Source organism: Pseudochaenichthys georgianus, chromosome 14, assembly GCF_902827115.2.
Source record: "Pseudochaenichthys georgianus chromosome 14, fPseGeo1.2, whole genome shotgun sequence".
NCBI lineage: Eukaryota > Metazoa > Chordata > Actinopteri > Perciformes > Channichthyidae > Pseudochaenichthys > Pseudochaenichthys georgianus.
The window spans coordinates 28809957-28828022 of record NC_047516.1 but is presented as its reverse complement, the minus strand read 5'-3'; the positions used below and the strand labels follow the sequence as shown (position 1 = coordinate 28828022).

General features: G+C 39.2%; 3 protein-coding genes across 3 annotated transcripts in view; 2 read left to right on the top strand and 1 right to left on the bottom strand.

The window, feature by feature from the left end:
• The first annotated feature begins 198 nt into the window (after positions 1-198).
• On the top strand, positions 199-3550 carry prdx5 (peroxiredoxin 5). Its single transcript, XM_034098980.2, has 6 exons — positions 199-468; positions 1443-1577; positions 1672-1803; positions 2439-2477; positions 2557-2621; positions 3187-3550. Exons 1-6 carry the CDS (start codon positions 373-375, stop codon positions 3290-3292), a joined length of 573 nt encoding a protein of 190 aa, XP_033954871.1. The 5' UTR covers positions 199-372; the 3' UTR covers positions 3293-3550.
• Positions 3551-3926: 376 nt separating this feature from the next.
• On the top strand, positions 3927-8840 carry banf1 (barrier to autointegration nuclear assembly factor 1). The gene is made up of 3 exons (XM_034098985.1): positions 3927-4035; positions 6288-6452; positions 7273-8840. Exons 2-3 carry the CDS (start codon positions 6327-6329, stop codon positions 7417-7419), a joined length of 273 nt encoding a protein of 90 aa, XP_033954876.1. The 5' UTR covers positions 3927-4035; positions 6288-6326; the 3' UTR covers positions 7420-8840.
• Positions 8841-18066, bottom strand: part of LOC117458054 (uncharacterized) — a 30214-nt gene continuing 20988 nt past the window's right edge. Inside the window, exons 5-6 of the mRNA XM_034098291.2 lie at positions 11982-12084; positions 8841-10703 (exon numbers count right to left, since the gene is read on the bottom strand). Of these exons, the coding sequence (XP_033954182.2) occupies positions 10575-10703; positions 11982-12084 (232 nt within the window). The 3' untranslated portion in view covers positions 8841-10574. The remainder of the gene's footprint in view (positions 10704-11981; positions 12085-18066) is intronic.

Here is an 18066-nt window from a genome sequence, read left to right as displayed (position 1 = left end):
TAGACTTTTACTTAGACCTTGATATTTACACCATGGCATTTTCTATTTAAACTTGTGTTTCTAGTACTCCTTCAACACTACTGCACATGTATTAGTCATTTACATTATACATGGCTTTAGCTAGCAGATGGCCCATGTAAATACAGGTTTAACAGGCCCAAATCTGTAAACTAGGTTAAATCCCAACAGCCAAAGTCAATGTGGGACACTGCTGTAGGTTAACGGTGTGGTAAGGTTGAGTGACGCTTGAGGTGTGTGTCTGTCGGACAGCAGGAACGCACCACAGGAACACCATACACAGGACTCCATACAGGAAAGCAGCACAGGAACACCATACAGAAAACTGGCTAGCTGGTTAAATAGCGAGCCGTAATGCTTTCCATCACACGCACTATCACCAAGAGCACCCGTGTCCTCCAGTGCGTCAAGCTCTTACACACTTCTCCGGTTGTCAACATGCCGATTCAGGTAAGTCCTTCATGGGGTTAGCTGTGTGTGCTACATGGCTAGTGCAAGGACGTGAATGTGTCGTTGAAATGTACTGTAGAATGAACTAAACTGCACGACAATGCTCCGTCCTTCTCTGTGTAACTCGCTGTGCTAACGGTCTCTCCGAAGCCCATCGCCATGACAGTCACTAGCTAGGATGATAAGCAATTTGTTTGATTATCACGACTGTCTCTACTCCCCATCCTCTCGGTACTTCGCCAGTTGCTTTCTCGACATCTGCTGGTTATTTGAATGAAGCATAATGCTAACAGTAAAGTATTTACGTAACACTATCTGTCGGGCTACCCCATGCCTTTTATACAGCGACGCACGGAAACTGATATCACTTTTTTAAGACCAGTGAAGTTCAAATTAGACTTGCGTTGCTCCGTCTTGCCTCCACAAAAGTATGTTTTAAAATATTCCAAGTTAAAAGTTCCCTTACAAATGGATTATCCGAGTGTGCCTGAACTTCACAGCTGCTCTGTATACGTATTGTTTTATTAAAATATCTTTAAGGCCATAACTGAAGTGTAATTTGTGTTTAATATCTTGTTGAAAATGCGTTTTATGTGTAAATGATTAATCCGTCACTGTTGATGTTTTCAATAGTTAAAGCAATCGGCCATTTTAATGCGACACATGCGTCTTTTTGTGGTCATGTGTCGCCCTCTAGCGGCAAAAGCCAATATTTGCTATTCATCATTTTCTAAATCCCCTTCCAATCTTAATTAGTAGCTGTATTGCTTTATAGTACTGTTCAATTATTTACATTACAGAGTTATCAGCATTCAAGAAGTCCAAAGCATTAAAAAATAGCTATGCTTCATTTAAGTGTCTTTGCGTCACTACATGACAATTTGCTGGTCATTAGCTGGTAGGTAATTGTGTTGATGGTCATTTGAGAATGTGGGTCTACCTTCTTTCATGTTTTTCTTGTCAATCCCCATCAGGTTGGAGAATCTCTCCCTGCAGTGGAGGTCCAGGAGGGGGAGCCAGGGAATAAGGTGTCTATGGATCAGCTCTTCAAGGGGAAGAAAGGAGTCCTCTTTGCTGTACCTGGAGCTTTTACCCCTGGTTGTTCCAAGGTGGAGTCCACACTTTCATCCCTGTTAACTGTGTGTTGTGCACAATTCCCTTTCGCATCAGGCAGCTGACGTTGTCTTTGTTTTATGCTTTCAGACTCACCTTCCAGGTTTTGTGGAGCAGGCTGCGGACCTGAAGAGTAAAGGAATGCAGGAGGTCGCTTGCATCTCTGTCAATGACGCATTCGTCATGGCTGCCTGGGGAAAGGAGCACGGAACAGATGGCAAGGTATGGAAGACAATGTTTTTGCAATCCGCTTCTTTTTTTTATGACCTCAACTCAGATCGTGAGATACCCAACAACAACATCTCCTCATAATAAACTGCACACAACTTTTTGGTGACAAAAAAAGGCTCATTATCAGTAGTCCGGCAGTGGCTCAGTCGGTAGGGGCTTGGGCTGTGAGCCGTAGGGTCGCCGGTTCAAGTCCCAGACCAGACCTAAATAAGGAGTGTGGACTGGTACTTGGAGAAGTCCCAGTTCACCTCCTGGGCCCTGCCGTGGACAACCCCTGACCCCACTCCCATTGCTCCCTGGGTGCTGTACAATAGCTGCCCACTGCTCCTAGTCCTATGGCTTCACAATATATATTTTATATATATGTTTTTTATGTTCTTTGCCATGTCAACATTGCACAAAAAAGGCATTATTTAACTCTGGGATTTTGATGTTAGTTAAAGCAAAGTTATTGGTTACATATTTTGTGATATTGAACTACGTTAGCTCGCTTTTTCCACATTCTGAACAGCCTTTTTTCCTAGTAGCCTTCCTTAAGAAAAGAAAGGTTGATGACACAGCAGATTTCATAATTCATTAAATGTACTGTTTGATATTAAGAATGCTGAGCTCACTCCTCTCTGCAGATTCGAATGCTGGCTGATCCTACGGGAGCTTTTACAAAGGTAAGATTATATTTCTGGTATTATTCCGTTCTATTAAATGTGACCTGTACTCATCTCTCTGCTTCTTTCTGCCCCGTAGGCGGTTGATCTGCTGCTTGACAGTGATCAGATTGTTCAGGCACTTGGGAACAAGCGATCCAAGAGGTAATGATCATTTTTGCTCATATCAGATTTGACTGCATTTGTTTTGAATCTTTTTTTGTTTGATCAATTACAATGTAAACTCAGGCTGTGCTGTAAATCACTCCCATTACTTACATCTTTTGTTGCTCCAAACATTTCTGAAAATGTAACAAACAAAGTAATGTTTGTTATTTACACGATTTGGTAATAATCCCACTATTCAAAGAATTGCATTTTATAGGTGATAAAAAGCAGTTATATTATTATATACATAAGTATAGTAAATTACAATTATACATGAGTGTGCTCTTTAAATCTCAATATACTGCTCTCTATAGAGTTAACTGTCAAATGATTATATAGGGAGTGAACAAGGGTGTGATTTTGAGCATAGCAACATACGATGAACCTGATGATCACAACATCTGTTCAGGGACTGCATATGAAAATAGCCTCTTGTAACTCTGGTACATTTGCAATAATGTGCACTGTCCCTGTTAAATAAATATAAAACCCTTTTTGTTTTGCAATATCATGTAACTCTCATGGTGCAGAGATGAAGTGTGTGTTTGATCCTGTGTTTCAGATATGCGATGGTGGTGGAAGATGGAGTTGTGAAGAAGATCAATGTGGAGCCAGACGGCACTGGGCTGACCTGCAGCTTGGCTTCTAATGTTCTGTCTGAACTGTAGGCATATTTAGAGAGTATTAAACCAAACTGCAAACACTCAGTTACTGTTAAAGTTGCACTAACCAAACCAAGTTCTACCCTGCTCACGCCTCTTCCTTTCCCCCAACAATGGATGCAAAAGTAACTTGCATGCTAATGTAAAGAGCTGGAAGGCATTAACGCGTACAACTGTGAAATGATTAATCAATTCAAAGGAACTAGTGTTGATCTCTGTCTTCTGATAACCTGTAAGAAAATAAAAGTCAACCGTAAAGCAATATTCAATGTTTTTTGTATTGTTCATAGTTTAAGTTATTGTATGTTTTAATATTTTTTTTTATACACAGCCGTCAGCGAATAATGATGACCAATGCAAAAAGACAGCATGCCGTAATGTGTCTTAATGACATTTTGAATCAAAGTAAACATGCATACGATGTAAAAAATAAGACGCCATGCTAAATCTAACATTCAAAAGTACATCTTTCTTAATTATACAGGTAAAGTGTTGTAGATAGTAAAACATTCAGCCTTGTTAAGAAGTTGTAAAGTAACAGATTAAGGCCTGGATGTTGTATCCATGGCTCAGACATGTTTATCCTGTTGGTCAACAATCAGGGGGGAAAACGCTGATGTACAGTGACGTAAGGACGCAAGAAGCAGGCGCATTGCATTGTGGTCGCCGGTGTTTGCACAGAAACAGAAAGCAAAGCATCAGCTCTCCACCGAACTACACTCGTATCAGCCTGGACAGTACACTAAGAAGTAAGTCGAAACTCATCCATAATGAAGTTTTCATTAGCTAAAATATGCTGTGTACAAAAAAAGTAGTGTCAGAAGATAACGAGCACTACTTTAACGTGCGGAGGTATTGGCTAGCTACCTCTGAAGCTACTATAGCGTTAAGTTATGAAGGCGCCTACATGCTGAGAAACTCTGTAGCTTCACTGCGCTAACTTCGTATATGGCGAGGGTCTCTTCAGGCCCACGTACTGTTTTAAGACCACCTTGAATTAGGCAGTGGCCACTCGTAGTGCAATAAACAAAAACACTGTTTATCTACTGAGCATTAGCTCGTTGTGCTAAAGCTATTCGCACTAAGATGTGTTACCCGCGCAATTCAATGGTGGAAGTGTACCGTATTGTAGCTAGCCAGTCGGTGTGTCAAAGCGTAAACAGCTTTTATATACACAGTATGGTAAACTCCTGCATAAATATCCAATGCAGTGTGTAGAATTGTTTAAATATAAGTAGGCTAAAAGTATGATAAATAATAAGGACTTGCAGCAGGGAGTGGTTAAGGTTAATAAGTAATAACAAGAGGCCCTTTGATACCAATAACATATGTTGGTTGGTGTTAATCATATGCTGATTACAATTTACATTTTTAATCTGACAACTCTGAATTGATTGAAGGGGGTGATATACATTTGTTTTGTATTGAACCCAAGCTTAGAATCACTACACATTGTAATGTAGCATGTATCACACTGATCTTAACATGATACTCTGACATCGAAACCTAACGTACTGTATTAGTTTCAACACACCCGATTCACTTGTGTGAATGGATGCTTATGCTTATTGGGTGTGCACAATGACTTATAGCCCATTCTCCTGTTAGTTTAGGACTGCTGCCCAGTATGGACAAGAGTAAGACAGTACATAATAAGCTAGTGTTACAACAGACCTGGGGGGTATACTGCGAAGCAGGATTTTCGCTTAGCCGGCTAAATTCAGGGAAAACTCCGGCTTTCCGGTCATCCGAAGCTGGTTCTCTTTTTAGCAGGCTAGATCTCCATGGTAATATATGCTAAGCAGCTAACCTGGTCGGGACCAGGTTAGGTTGCAGGCTAAGAGCTCAACTCAGTGAAAGCACCGCCTGCTGACCAATCAGAGCTCAGTGTGCGGAGTTTAAAGCGATCAAGTCATATTACAGGAGAAAGGAAATACAGAAAAACTGCCGTCGCAGGAAAGACGGCCGGCAAAAATCACCGACTGTGTGAACGTGAACATTAATAGAATATCACCTCCCATCTTCAGAGCAATCTGACTATTATAACATTAGCGTTAAGAAAGCTTACTTAAATATCGGCCACAACATAAGTAACCGGATCAAAGTACATTAAGTACAGTCTGCGGCATATCACTTCATAATGTATCATATATCTCCTTATCTGAGTCAGCTGAGCCGTATCTGGCCGTGCAACACTCACAGTGTCACATACTGTATGCAGAAGTATTATTTTAAGCAACACATAAGTTGACGAAACACTCGAGACAAATGTAATTGAAGTCAGATCGTGTTTTAGACGGGGCAGTGATATCATAAACCTGTTAATGTACGCATTCAAACACTTTTTCTTTTTCCAGCTGTATTCACCTTGCAGGTGCAGCTCTGTGGCTTTGATCCTGGATAAAGTGTTTAAGTCATGGATGTTTAAAGTTCAACTTCTTCATTTTTGACTAGTATTAAAGTTCACTTTTCATTCAGGAAGTATGATGCTGCGCTGTCAGTGCGCTTCTCCATGTTTGTGATTGGTCGAATGCTCCAGATACCACCCCTTTCATGTGAACGCGCACCTAACTAGATAGGACACGGCTGGCTTGAGCGATCCACTTGATAACCAGCGTCGTAGTACAGTTTAGCGAGAGCGCGTATGTTTTGGATTAGGCCAACCGGCTAACTCAAACATATCCAGGTTAGGTTGAACCAGGTTCGCAGTACAGGCCCCTGGCAGACTCTCATTGGGAAACGTCAAATGTCTTGGAGACTTATTTGAAACTAAAAATAAACACCGTAACTGGTTACAAAGCTTCACAGTTGGTGTTGACCACAAACTACCTAAACCAAAACGCAGTCAGAAGTCTAACCCTACAGTCAATTCCTCATGGTTGTTTCAGAAATACATGCACACAAATAATGGAAAAAACAACATGAATTATGGAATAGGGCAAATATCTGTTACATGAATTTGACTGCCTTTTTAATTTATATTATCTTGTTTGTGTTACAGTTCATTAGTTGGTGATCTTTGCCCGTCTACGAAACAGCCATGTCGTCGACATCCCAGAAACATAAAGACTTTGTGGCCGAGCCCATGGGCGAGAAGCCTGTGAACGCTCTGGCAGGCATTGGAGAGGTCCTTGGCAAAAGACTGGAGGAGAAGGGTTTTGACAAGGTAATTGGGATTTGATTTGTATTCAATATAAACACGTGTGGTAGTTATCACAAATATACGATGCACTATAAAGGGTGCCAACATCGCTGCGATTGTGGTATTATCAATGTTATGGTATTTGTGTCTTGAAATCAATGAAAGAAAAAACATTAGTAATGCACAGGCTTATAAAATGTTGTCATTTTAAGTTTAGTAACTATTTTCATATCAGTTTTCGTAACTGCCCTTCCTTATCAAAGTATCATGAATATTCTAGTTTTTGTAATGTGAACATTTAAGAAACAGGGTTAGTGTTAAAGCAGTTGCTGGATTGTCATATAATAATAATAATACTACACTTTAAATGGCACCTCTTTGATTGAATCAACGTTGTGACGGAAAGGCCATGTGCAATTTAGTGCCTTTGCTTCCAGGAAGACAAAGACAGCACAGCACACACACTGTCTTTGTCTTCTTAAAAGTCAATGATTATTTGGGGTGAGTGTGAAAGGCTGTGACAGGCTTAGTCTCAGAGAAAAGTAAAGAGCTGCAATCTTGGATCATCACTTAAAAAGAACAAGGCAGTGTGTAAACATCACAGGGAATAATGTCCTGAGTGGCTGGTGAGGCGCCATGAATAAGGAGTGGTAATATTTAGGGTTCCAATAATACGGTGTTTGGGTTAAAATCACACCACGTTATTAAACAGGCCTTTCCACGTATCCTCTTCATGCTTTCCGAGATGTGATTGAACACTGGCTTCTTAACAACGTTAATGTGGGAAACCCTTGCATTCCTGTCTTTATTATATTTCCGTGTGTGTCTGTCTTTCCCTCCACAGGCGTACGTGGTCCTCGGACAGTTTCTGGTGCTGAAGAAAGACGAGGAGCTTTTCCGGGACTGGCTGAAAGACACTTGCTCTGCAAATATCAAACAACAAGGTGACTGCTTTGGGTGCCTCAAAGAATGGTGTGACGCCTTCTTATAAAGTGTTCAGTCCTCGTTTTCTACTTCTGAAGTCCAAACTGTACATTACCTCTTCAGTGCTATCCATTATATTCAGCTATACCACAAATACGAACTGACACCACCCTAAAGAAGTTATTGAAGTCATTTTTATATTTAAATTACACTCAAAGCTGTACGTATATTTCTTGACCCCAAACAAAATTCACAAATGCCATTTTCATGGTCTTTCACAAATAGGATTCATCTTCCTTTAAAATGATATTCATACTGTGACATTTTATCTGGCTGTGACGTCGGTAGGCCTTTATATGGTGAACATCTGAACATGTCCTCGTAGGGCTGTCGCACAGTGACACACGAATATAACTTTATTAATGTTGTGCTGTAATAACATTTAGTCGACTGTCAAGTCTCCAGTTAAGGGATAAGAGTGCTCATGTTCATTATATTTAATTGGTCTAGGTTCATTGGAAAACTGCATTTACATTTTGTTTACGGTCAACGTTTCGAATGGTTCATGAATTGTTGGTCGATTACTAGGAATTGACATTTTTTAAACTCAAATACTTTGTTCTATGATTAAAGCCTTTAACTTTGTTGCCATCTTGCCCTGTTTATCCATTTTTAAAGCCATTGGAAAGTCCACGTAAGCGCTCTTTTTTCCCCCTCATAATTGTGCACGATGTCACTATAGGACAATGTTTTTAAGGATCTCTTGTAGGTTGTCAGTCTGAAGATGTAACTGATTTGATGCGACAGCCAAAAACAAAACCTCAAGATGAATGTGACACTGGTCTCAGCAGAGAAGCTCATTTTGTACTGGAAACACCTTTTATGTTTGATCTTGCAAATAAAGAAGCACCATGGCCACGTCTGGTCGAAGCTGGTTTTAAGATGGGGGGAAAGTGTATAAATGAAGACTCTGATGAAACACTGTCGTAAATGGCTACCAGTTTTGGATAAACACGGTTAGAATATTATGACAAATCCAATGATAGAGTAAATCAACCCCTGTGTGTCCGTTAACAGTGAAGCTGCTCAAGTATTCATGTGCTCTCCTGGAACAACACCATTTGCAGCTTCAGTAGAATCTCGTGTGACAAAACTGATGTAATCTATTGGTTATATGTGTCTTAACTAACCTTTAAACAATACTAGATCACATGGTGTTAGTTTGCAGTGAGCTCCACACTATCTGACTGTTTCTGACATGATGCCTGAATGCATGCCGTTCCAAACATGTGCTCGTCTGGGTTGTGCCATTGAGTCTTCCACACCCCACCAGCTGTTTGAAGGTGTACCTGTTGTGTCGCAGTTCTTTGTGAAACACTCGCTAATGTGTATGAAAACTCTTCAGTTTTTATATTCCACACGTGTTTTTCTCTTACATGTTCATTAAAGATTCAATTTCTATCAAATAAAATCACAAGTGCGAAAACATCTTTGATACCAGGAGGTTTTATTTCAATTCTTCATGTTCCATGGTTTCTCTTTTTGCAAAGCACCACATTTGTTATTTTCAGATTTCGAACATATGTTTTATCGTGTTGAAGATGCTGTGGAGCTCATGAGATGAGGGGAACTCCAAATTACAGCAATTTTCTTTTTCTTGCAGACATTTAACATGAATATGTCATTGCCTGTATTGCAGATGGAGAAATAACCACAGAGAAAGCGACAGATTTTAATTAATGAAAGGAATTCCCAAGTCATTCACATTCGTCCTTGCTTCACATGAATGAGAGGAGACGTTGGGCTGAAGGGCCCATCACACCTGATTGGTTAAAATGTACACTTTAAAAGTACATTTGACGACTGCATTTATTTTGTTTACCTTGCAGAAATATAAAACTGTTCCTGTGACAGACTCAATAAAATAGCTGATTTTGATTTAATGGCTTAGATTATATATTAAATGTTCATAGCCCTAGGAATGTTTTTTTCCTTTCGAGTCTATGTGCTATTGAAATATAACATGTTTTCCGACCGTGATCTGACTCAGGGTTGTGGCTTAAGTTTCACAGTAGCACCTTTGCATACACATACACGTTTCCACACACACGACGGCAACAGTATAGAAATGAGCAAAATGCTAACATCCTAATAAACCGTGAATGAAATGGCTCCACTCATAAACACAGCCTGGACTTGGTAGATACAAGTAACTGCCAAAACATGGAAGAGAGAACTGAGTGCTGCAGGGTTGAAGTATTTTGTAGTCCTACAAATAAGCATTTAGCTAATGTTCCTTTTAGTTTTTCGATTATAGTGGAAAATTAGTCCTGGCCAACGAAGGGTTATCATACCACCTGTCTTGTTAGTAAGATGCTCTTCACAAATTATCATCACTATGATTTTAGAAGCGTAAGCCAGACCTTTCCCCCCCCCTTTTTTGTTAAACATGTAAAAGCCTCAAAATTCACAAGCAGGGTGACAAAACGGTAAAGTCTCTTTCTGACACACAACTCATTTCAGGCATCTAACTGAAAACCCATTGACTTCCAAACGGAACCTGAAGTACAACTCATTTCTGGGGTTTTAGGATTCATTCCGCTGGATTTGTTCCTCTATTGAATGAATGTGTAGCTCTAAAGCTAAGCTAGCTGTTGATGGAGACAGAACACTGAAAGAGCGGTAATCTGAAGAAGAGTGGTATTACCTCTACACGTAGCAACCAAGATAGGACATTTCATAAATTTACCTAACATAGGCTTTTTTTCACAAATGTATGAACATTATAATGGGCCGAAGTGACAGCCTTGAACTGTCAGAGCAGCATCTGACCGAGCTAAATCCAAAGCGTGGGACTTTGCCTCCCAGTTAAATCTGATCCATATGATTATCCTTTTTTGGCAGTTACCTATAATATAAATAAGCATGACATGTGTTATTAAACTAATAGCTGTTTCCTACGTTTATTTACTTTTGATTATGATAACTCTGACTCTATCGATTAAATGTTTGGGTTTTGTTATATTTGTTTTCCCCCTCTTAAATTGAGACTTTAGCAGTGAAATAATTTAGTTCCAGAGTTGATTGTGTAGGCTACTGTACATCGGCAGCTTTTATGCACGGTTCCTATAGTAGGCTACATTGATGTCTCATTCAGATCAGAAGTACACACTGTACATACTGTACAGTTGTACTTTTAATCACAGCAATCCCTGATTGGTCTCAAAGCAGAGCGCAGAAGAACTTCTTCTCCCTGTAGGGGTTCTCTGAGATGGGCACGGGGCTGATCAGGGGGTCGTCACAGGAGTGAGCGTCGCAGTACGCCATCAGGTCCGCCGCGGCCTTCGATACCTGAGAGGTGGGTCCGAATCAGGGACAACTCAACATCACGTTGCAATCAAAGGTTGTTTTCATTTGACATTCACGATCTCCACTGGAGGACTTTTGCAATATTGTGTACATATTGGAAATACAGGGGAGAAATAAAGAAATACAATTTCCATTTTTTTTTACCAAAAAATGTGAATACACAAATAAAAGTCCTGCATTCTAAACTTTACTGTAAAATGTGTTAGTAATGTCTGCAAAATGTACCTAAAGTATACACAAATTGTCTCAGTGTACAAATGTATACAATTGGATTATTATTATTAATTTAAGCTGCATTAAATTGTGCTAGCCAACTGAAGCAGAGCTAATTTAACGTATTCTATCAATCCACGGATTCATTCACTTTAGCAGTTTTTTTTAATTGTATTTATTTGGTAAATTGGTATACTATTATAAATAATACCAACAGTATGAGCAGGTTTAATATTGATTCATGTTAGGAAGACTAGATGTCTGCAGTAACAATGGTCTCACAGTACAGCCATAACATCGGGGTAATAGATCATTAGGACCAAAACAGAGAATGAAACAATACAGAATCAATAACAGAAGAGTCTGAGCGGGAAGTGTGGGAATAGCAATATGGATTTACTTTGATTTTACCCAGTGTAATACTTCAAGTATCGCTATAAAGAGTTCTATATCTAAATGTTTAAAGGTTGAATTTCTAAATGTGTTTTGGTTCTTGAAGTCTTTGAGTAAAGAGAAGTACGCCTTTTAAAGCATTAAAACGAACCCGTTTTCTGGTCAAAAGTAATGCTTTCCACTAGAAACTCCTCCATGGAAAGCATGGACTTAGAGTGCATTGATAGTCACCTGTGATTCTCTTCCACTGCAAAACAGATGTAAATGTCAAGATCATTTAGTGCTGCTCTTTCAACTTAGATGCTTTATAAATCAATGGGCAAATCAAACGTGGACTTTGTTTAATCTGAGGGCGGTTTTAGTTTGTGCAGCAGTATTAATCAATCAATACAAATAATGTAGTATCATTATGACTTTGTGTGGGCATGTACTTGACATGAGCAAGTAACACGTTTGATTTCAGTGTTGGGCATGACATTATTTGAATTTGCATGAACAAATATTTTTTTAGCTTCTCAAAAAGCCAATTGGAAATGTATTTAGTCGACTGTTTGGATTTAACTCATACATTGGTTCAATTTTTCCCCTTTTTATTATAGGGTTTAGTGTATGATTTTTGTCTGAATGTGACAGACAAAACCTTTATCCTTGTACCTTTATCCTGCAGAAACTAGCCTCTATCTTCAGTTGCTCCACCAGCTTCCTGGCCTGACCGACACTCATCATGGTGCTGTTCACTGGGGTGTCTCCTTTCATCCTGTCCACCAACACAACAACATTTAAGCTCCAGGGATAATAATGGCATAGAAATACAAATACATTCTGTAAATCTTTTTTTTCTTTTTGACATTTTCCATTGAATTGGTTGCCTTATATTTCTCCAGAAAATGATTATTCCAAAAATCTTAAAAATGTAAATCAATACTAGGACTAAGTGTGCCATCTTTCTAAAAATAAAATGTATTCCTAATATGTAAAGGCTTTGAAAAGTGAAGATGGAGGTGTGTATTTCCTGCTCATACACATTGGGTTACTGATGGCAAAGTTAGCTTTTTTATACACATCTAGGTGGCTGATCAAAATCACTGTCTGACCTTAAAGTTCCTGAAAAAATGAAGTCATTCTTTCAGCACTATTGTGTCATACAGAACATGATGAAAGCTATGCTCAACACGTATAGCATATATTTCTTATTTACATTGAAATGTTGGTTGCACAGCCATGAAACCAGTCAGTTTCCAATATGAATAAGTATGAATATCAGCCAACATTGTATTATAGAATTGACACCCCTCCTCCAATATATAATTGTAAATAGGAACAAAAGCATGGGTCTATGTATTCAATCAAATGCAAAATAATCATTACTGGGCCAAATGGTCAGATGTATACACCATGGCCCACACCACAAGCAAGAATATCCACAGAAAAATCAAATGTAGAATGGAATAATCACATAAATATATTCATGAAATGTTAAATAAATATACATATGATTTAAACAAAAAGGTGTCATATGGAAAATGAATCAAGAAAGATGTATTTTCAACAGGGGGGAAGCATGCAGAAGCAGCAAAGGATCTATTTGAACAATTCTGGACCTTTCTCCATTGTCTCTTCCCCTTTATCTCCACCCACCCCCTTTTCTCCTTACCCGTTTTATAGTCCTCTTTAGGTGCAATCTTCCCCCCTCTGCGCTCTATTTTTCCTCTCCTTTTCTGCCTCTCTGTTAGCTTTCGTTTGGTGGTATCAGTGTAGCTGGACCCCACCCCTCACAGACAGCAGCCTGGATGCTACACTGCTCTGTACAGTCCAGTGCACTGTAATTCTGCCACAATGAGCACTAGATCTGGGGTGGATGGATATCATCACCCCCTCGGCAGGAAGTGGTACCTGCCGGACGGAGGGAGGGGGGAAGCCATTGGTGATGGTTTTCTTATGAAGGCAGATTGTACCATGTCTGTGCTGTAGGAAATTAGGGGAATGTTAAGGTTTTAATCTTTGATAGGGAAGCGGATGGTTATAATGTATTGTGGGTGCATTTGGGTTTTAGTGCTTAAAGATTATAAACAGCCTTGGATGTGAACTCCAGAGGCATGAATCATGACGTGACCCTTTGCCTTTTGTGATGCCCACCCTCTTCTCTGTTGCTATGGGGACTGCAGCAGTCTGATTTATTAGTGGTTTACACAGTTTGACAGTTTAAAATGGAAAATATCTGTTATTATTTAAATGGGAATCTTATTTATGTGCTACAGATAAAAAGAAGGTCTGCATTGTACACATTAGAGTGATTAAAAATAAACAGGAAATGTAGTGGTAGTATCTCTAAGATCAAAGATTCTGTGGAGGAAAGATTAGCCCAATGCCACAAAAGAGCTCTTTCCCAAATCGTTACACTATTTTAATGAATAACCACCTTAGTTTAAATGTTAAATAAAGATTGTTTTACAAACGTACATCGAAGTAAATGTAATACAAAGTGGAAGATAGGCATCTGGCAACACGCAAAAATTACCCGACGCCATTTATGCTAGGCTAATGTCTCCACCATGGTCTCCACTGCTTTAATGGCCCTACGACTGTGTCCCACAGTGGTCTCCAGCGGCGGTGACCTATCTTTTGCTAGTAATATCTTTGGTAACTAGGAGGTAGTTTCTCGATCTTGTTTATTTGTCCATCGTGCTTGCCGTCGTATAGTCCTCTCAAACAGTGCTGTTTGAAATGAAATGTTTGAATGTGAAGCTGTGGCTTTGTACTTGGTGGGTAAGTATCGTTGAGAACATTCCTTACACACTTAGCAACCTTTTATTTTCTATCTTTCTTGTATCCACCATCTTGGAATGAAATAACGAAAATAGTTGTTTTGTGAGTCCCATACACAAATGTAAACAAGGACATACATATTTCTTTCTTTTTTTCTTTCTTTCTTTCTTCAGCTGATTTCCACACAGTTTACCAGTTCTTATTGGTTCTTATAAACAGATATATTGTTTATTAGAGTGTAACTCCTCAGAATTTCACAAAAATATAACAATAGCCTACACGTAATTTATATATGCATGTGAGATTTGCAAATGAACAGATTGTCTTTTAAAAAGTTGTAAGAAATTCATGACAATATAAAATGTTGATGATTTGGTATAAACATCAGAAAGCAAAGAGAACACTGCTTTCCATACTCGTAGTTTGAGTTAAACAAATGGCTTGTTATTGTGTTGAAATGATTGTCTTAATTGCTCTACCAGGTACTGCAGAGAAACTTCATGATGGCAGAGTGGAGAGCAGTATACATCTTTGGCTGTTGAAGCCACAGGCATCTGCAGTTTAAGGGCTCCATCTGCTGGATGATGCTGGCAGGTTTGACCCATCACTGATCTGTGAAGTCCGCACAGTGAACACAACCCAGCTCCTGATGAACCACCCAGGAGAAATCTGAACCCTGCAGCTTCTTTTGAGGTAAAAAGTGCCATTTAATGGCCCACATTCTAATAATAACAAACAGTAGGCACTAGGCAATAATGACAGTACAACTTACAGAAAAAGGGTAGAATGTATTCAATGATAATAAAACTCATGTTACTCAAGTGAACCACAATTGATATTTTGGAAAATTACCAAGTGGCAAAGGCAGTCTGACAGCTTTTATCCCATGAACTATGTCCAGATCAAATGACTTCCATTTAGCACTAAAGGATGCTTTGAATAACTGATTTTTTACAGACCTGTTACTGGTTGGGGCAGAACATCTAAGATTTCGGAGCAAGTTACAACCAAGTTGCACCTACAATATTTTGATCATTGTTCATAACTTCATGTCTCTAACTGTAAGAGAGAAACAGGTAGTTTTACTACCGAACATTTTACTCTGATCAAAGGCAACACATCTACAGCCAATCCCGGTTTCAATTCAGAAGGGGCTTGTACATTTAAACTATTTTTAATCATCCTTGAGAACCTTTTTTGGTCCTGGCACAAACTGGAAAAAACAGTGACAGCAGGTACAAATCAGTACATGACTGCAAGGGCTGTATCAACTGAATCGCTCCCCAGATGGTCCATGAAACGCTCCTGTTTCATCTCTGCAGGTTTCCTCTGGTATAATTAGTGTGGGTGCAGACACCGTTGCCATCCAGCAAATACATCATTTTGTAAAAGGCTGCCATATGACCAAAATGTCACAGTTAAAAGTGTAAATGGTAAAGCCAAGGAGTTGTGAAGACTTATTTCTTATAAAGCTACTCCACAATGCTTAATGCATACATCCAGCAATGCTTATAGAAAATAACATAGTTGTAATTCAATTATTAGCTTACTTTCATCTATTGTGCCACATGTATTCCAGTTAATTAACCGACTATACATTTCTTTGTTTTTGATTAATAATCCTTATTTACATTTAACCTAATTACTGTCGTGGCACACTGGAGCATTCAAGTCTGGAGACCTCAAAGCTGAGAATCAGCACTTCATTTCTCACTCACTTGATTCAAAAATGGAGCTTAAATCTGTTTAAATGTATACACGAGGGCACATTTGACAGAGTGGAAGTTAGAATGAGGATTCAAGCTCCCTTGTTATCTACTACCAGTGTGAGGCTGTCAGATTATCATTACCTTCTCAAACAACCGCTGTTTTAAATTATTCTTGCGTGATCCTGTAAGATTTTTTTTTACATTTTTAATGTTATTCATGCAGAAAATAGTGCAGTTCTCTGCCTCAAGGGTGATGTAGAAATTATTGAACCAATGCTGCTATTCATTTATTTGGCCCATTGATTCCATGTTTGGACCCAATGGTAGAAACACAAAGTGGACATGTTTCACGATCAATGGTAACCGTGGTTTTGATATAGAAAAACACAGGGCATGATCAATCAATCAATCAATGTTTATTTATATAGCCCAATATCACAAATGTTACATTTGTCTCAGTGGACTTCACAGTTTGTACGCAATATCAGTATGACAATACGACACCCTCTGTCCTTAGACCCTCACATCGTACAAGGAAAAACTTCCAAAGAAGGAAAAACCCCACAGTTTAAAGGGGAAAATGGGAGAAACCTCAGGGAGAGCAACAGAGGAGGGATCCTTCTCCCAGGACGGACAGACGTGCAATAGATACCATGTGTAAATTGAAAAGATAATACATTTGCAACATAGGTAGTCCAAATGTTTGGAAATGCATGTGTTTATAATAAGAAGATGAATCCACGAGGATGTCAACAATCCTGTGGGAGCCATCAGGGAAATAGTGTGATGAGAGTCAGGCAGGACCGCAGAGACCGGTTCAGCCACGACTCGAAATCCAGGACTCAGGATGCAGGACTCAGGATGCAGGACTCAGGATGCAGGACTCAGGATCCAGGACCACAGAAACAGGCACAGCCATGACTCAGGATGATGCATGATCTGTGTGATTCTGAGCAATAGTCATGCAATTAACTGCTGCTGCATCTTAATATTCCCACAGTGAAACATCCACTAGAATAACCAATCATGCAGCAGGGGCTGATGAGCTAGTGGAGCCAGGTGTGTGCCACTGCCAACAAAACGTAACTATGGAAAAGTGCAGTATGATCTCGACTTAGGAAATTGTGATGTTATGTAGATCAAAGTTTCTCATATGTTGTCCCTTGGGCATGCATGTGTCAAAATATGATTTGTTTCATAATTAGATTGTTGACAAATTCATGTTTATGTAAACCTGTTTCCTATATACTAGTCAATGGTTTTGACATATATGCTTTGGAGGAAATGTCATCATATTTAAATTGGCAAAAGCTAGGCTGTTTGATAGTCTGACTGCAAATCTGACAAAAGAGGCAGTGTGGTGTACAGCTGAGGGTATCAAATGCTGTAGGAGTCCTAGAACCTGGAAATCAGTTGGCATCTTATAAATGTTCCTTTTCCTAGTCTAGTTTTGAACGTGTTTTTGGTTAGAAGCCTGAAATAAGGTCTGTGGTTTAAAAAATATTTTCTGTTTTTGTTTGTCAGTAAATACCCCACTCTAGAATCGGGCAAAAGTGTTGCATGGGCTCCAATTTCATTTTGCAGAAGTTGGCAGATACATAAATTATGTTTACTTATAGTAAAATTGTGAGATAAGGCCTTGCATTCATGTGTTGTGGGAATAATCTGAAAAAGTGTGTCGAAAACAACTACTTGGAAAAATATAGTAACATGTTGTTTAAAAGCTCAGAGCAAGAAATTGCAACACATCTTCTCGCGTCAATTTTGTTTCCACATTCCAACTTAACTTAAAACCCTATGAACTTAACAGACTCGGATAAAGGAAGTTACATGATGATAGTCTGAAGTCTGTGCCATTGCAGTTTAGCAAATGGTCTTAAATCAGCATTGGCATGAGGATTGTACAAGCAAGTACATCGTTTCACCTGATGATGCCGCTGGACAAAAAGTGAAGGGATCACCAAAGTTATAACAGTTAATCCTCAGGAGAACATACATATTCCAAATGTCATGACAATTCATCCAATAGTATTTGAGACATTTTACTCAAAACCAATCAAATGTCAACCTCATTGAAGCTCTAGAGGAAAACGGGATCACCACATTTTGTTGGGTTCATCCTTTGAGGAGCATGAATAACTGCACCAAATGTCATGTCAAACATTCCGATTTTTCAATCTGGACCAAAGTGGTGGATCAATAGGCAGAGTGTCATTGCTGCCTCTCGTGCGACGCTCCTAACATGGTTACAAATGAAAACTCGA